General features: G+C 49.7%; 1 protein-coding gene across 1 annotated transcript; it reads left to right on the top strand.

The window, feature by feature from the left end:
- Positions 1-282: 282 nt before the first annotated feature.
- Positions 283-1099, top strand: Pmar_PMAR008680 (hypothetical protein; the record flags this gene model as incomplete). Its single annotated transcript, XM_002782868.1, has 4 exons — positions 283-358; positions 406-503; positions 550-635; positions 799-1099. Coding segments are annotated over 4 exons (561 nt in total), but the record flags the coding sequence as incomplete, so codon positions are not given.
- Positions 1100-1451: the final 352 nt, after the last annotated feature.

Genomic DNA, 1451 nt, shown 5'->3' with positions numbered 1-1451 from the left:
GTGCACTCATCCTTTCTTAGACGTCAGTTTTCCGACTCCGAACTATTGGGCTCTCCAATTGCCAGAGGGATATCTGAACGTATGCGGGCATGCACGACAGATATGACGAATGTAGGAAAGCTACACTCTCGGGGGTTCACTAAAAAGTGGACCACGTCACTTGACTGGCATCATGTGACGGGATCGAGCTTCAGTAGAGCTGGTCGTCGGTTCGCTCCACGGTGCTTGTGAATGCTCCCAACACATTATCACCTTCCGCGATATCCCCGATGGAATATTCAGGGCGCTGTGAAGGTTGAACCTGTTCTTGACAATCCCGGCGACTGGATGTGGTGGAGCCCTGTGGAAGGCACAGAAGGTACGGCTCGAGCAGTGTACGGGTATTGGTCCACTCGCCCCTTACAGGTGGGAATAGAGGCTTCGTGGACCGAGTTGAGGAACAACTGGAGCATGGCTACATCCCTGAGGTTCGTATGGTAGTAGACGATGATGATGATACACAAGTAAGGGCATGGGAAGTGTACTCTGGGTCATCTCGATGCTTGCCAGCTAAATGTAACAGCTCAATCTGAAATAAGCACCACAGCAATAGCACCACGGCAGAGGAAACAGTTCATGCAAGCCGGAGGGATAAGGTAGCAGGGTGAGCTATCTCTTCGTCTGATAATTCTTGCTTTTTCCCCTTGCCGTCGGTCCGCTCTCCATTTTCTAGGTTTGCAATGCAAACTTTGCATCTATCTCCATTGGAAGCAGTTCTATGATCAATTCCATATTTTCAACTGATAGTGTTGTATTCAGGTCATCCGTTTTCAATCTCACAACGGCCACCTTGGGTGCAGGAGCTTTGTCTCTTCCCTACGCCTTCCGCAACTCTGGCTATCTTGTTGCTTCTCTCTGCCTACTTGTTTGTGGCTCCCTCTCCGTTACGACAATCGGATACATTCAGGTGGGTCTCCAAGGTCTTCCTCAGAGCTCTGGAGGCTTGTGTATATCTCAGGATTGCATGGATGTCTCAAGATGCCAGACCTTTGAAAAGCTGGCTTTTAGTTGTAGTTCTAATCCAGCTCGAGGACGGAGGCAAGATACCATGTCTGTGTAGTCGCGCACTATCACATGTCAGATTGGCTCTACTTGCTATCATCAGCGTCATAACCTTCTGCTTTGGTACAGCTGTCGGGTATCTCATCACTCTCGGGCAAATAGGTGAGTCTTCATATTAATTTACTGCCATCTAACTTGGGCTAGTCGCGGGTAACATTCGTGTGGTTCGGAAGTGGTATTTTAGGTTACACGATTGGCTGCGCACTGCTGTCCTTCCCACTGCCTACTACTGCGGAGGGCGCCCAAAGCTCGTCGGGTACTGACATCATGCTCTGTATCCTGGTTTTGGTTATACTTTACCCCCTCTGCTTAGCCGAGAAAGTGAGTGAGCTCCGGATACCAAGCCTAGT

The sequence above is a fragment of the Perkinsus marinus genome, assembly GCF_000006405.1.
Source record: "Perkinsus marinus ATCC 50983 genomic scaffold scf_1104296937912, whole genome shotgun sequence".
In the NCBI taxonomy this organism is placed as follows: domain Eukaryota; phylum Perkinsozoa; order Perkinsida; family Perkinsidae; genus Perkinsus; species Perkinsus marinus.
The sequence above is the reverse complement of the archived record's forward strand: the minus strand, read 5'-3'. Positions and strand labels throughout refer to the sequence as shown.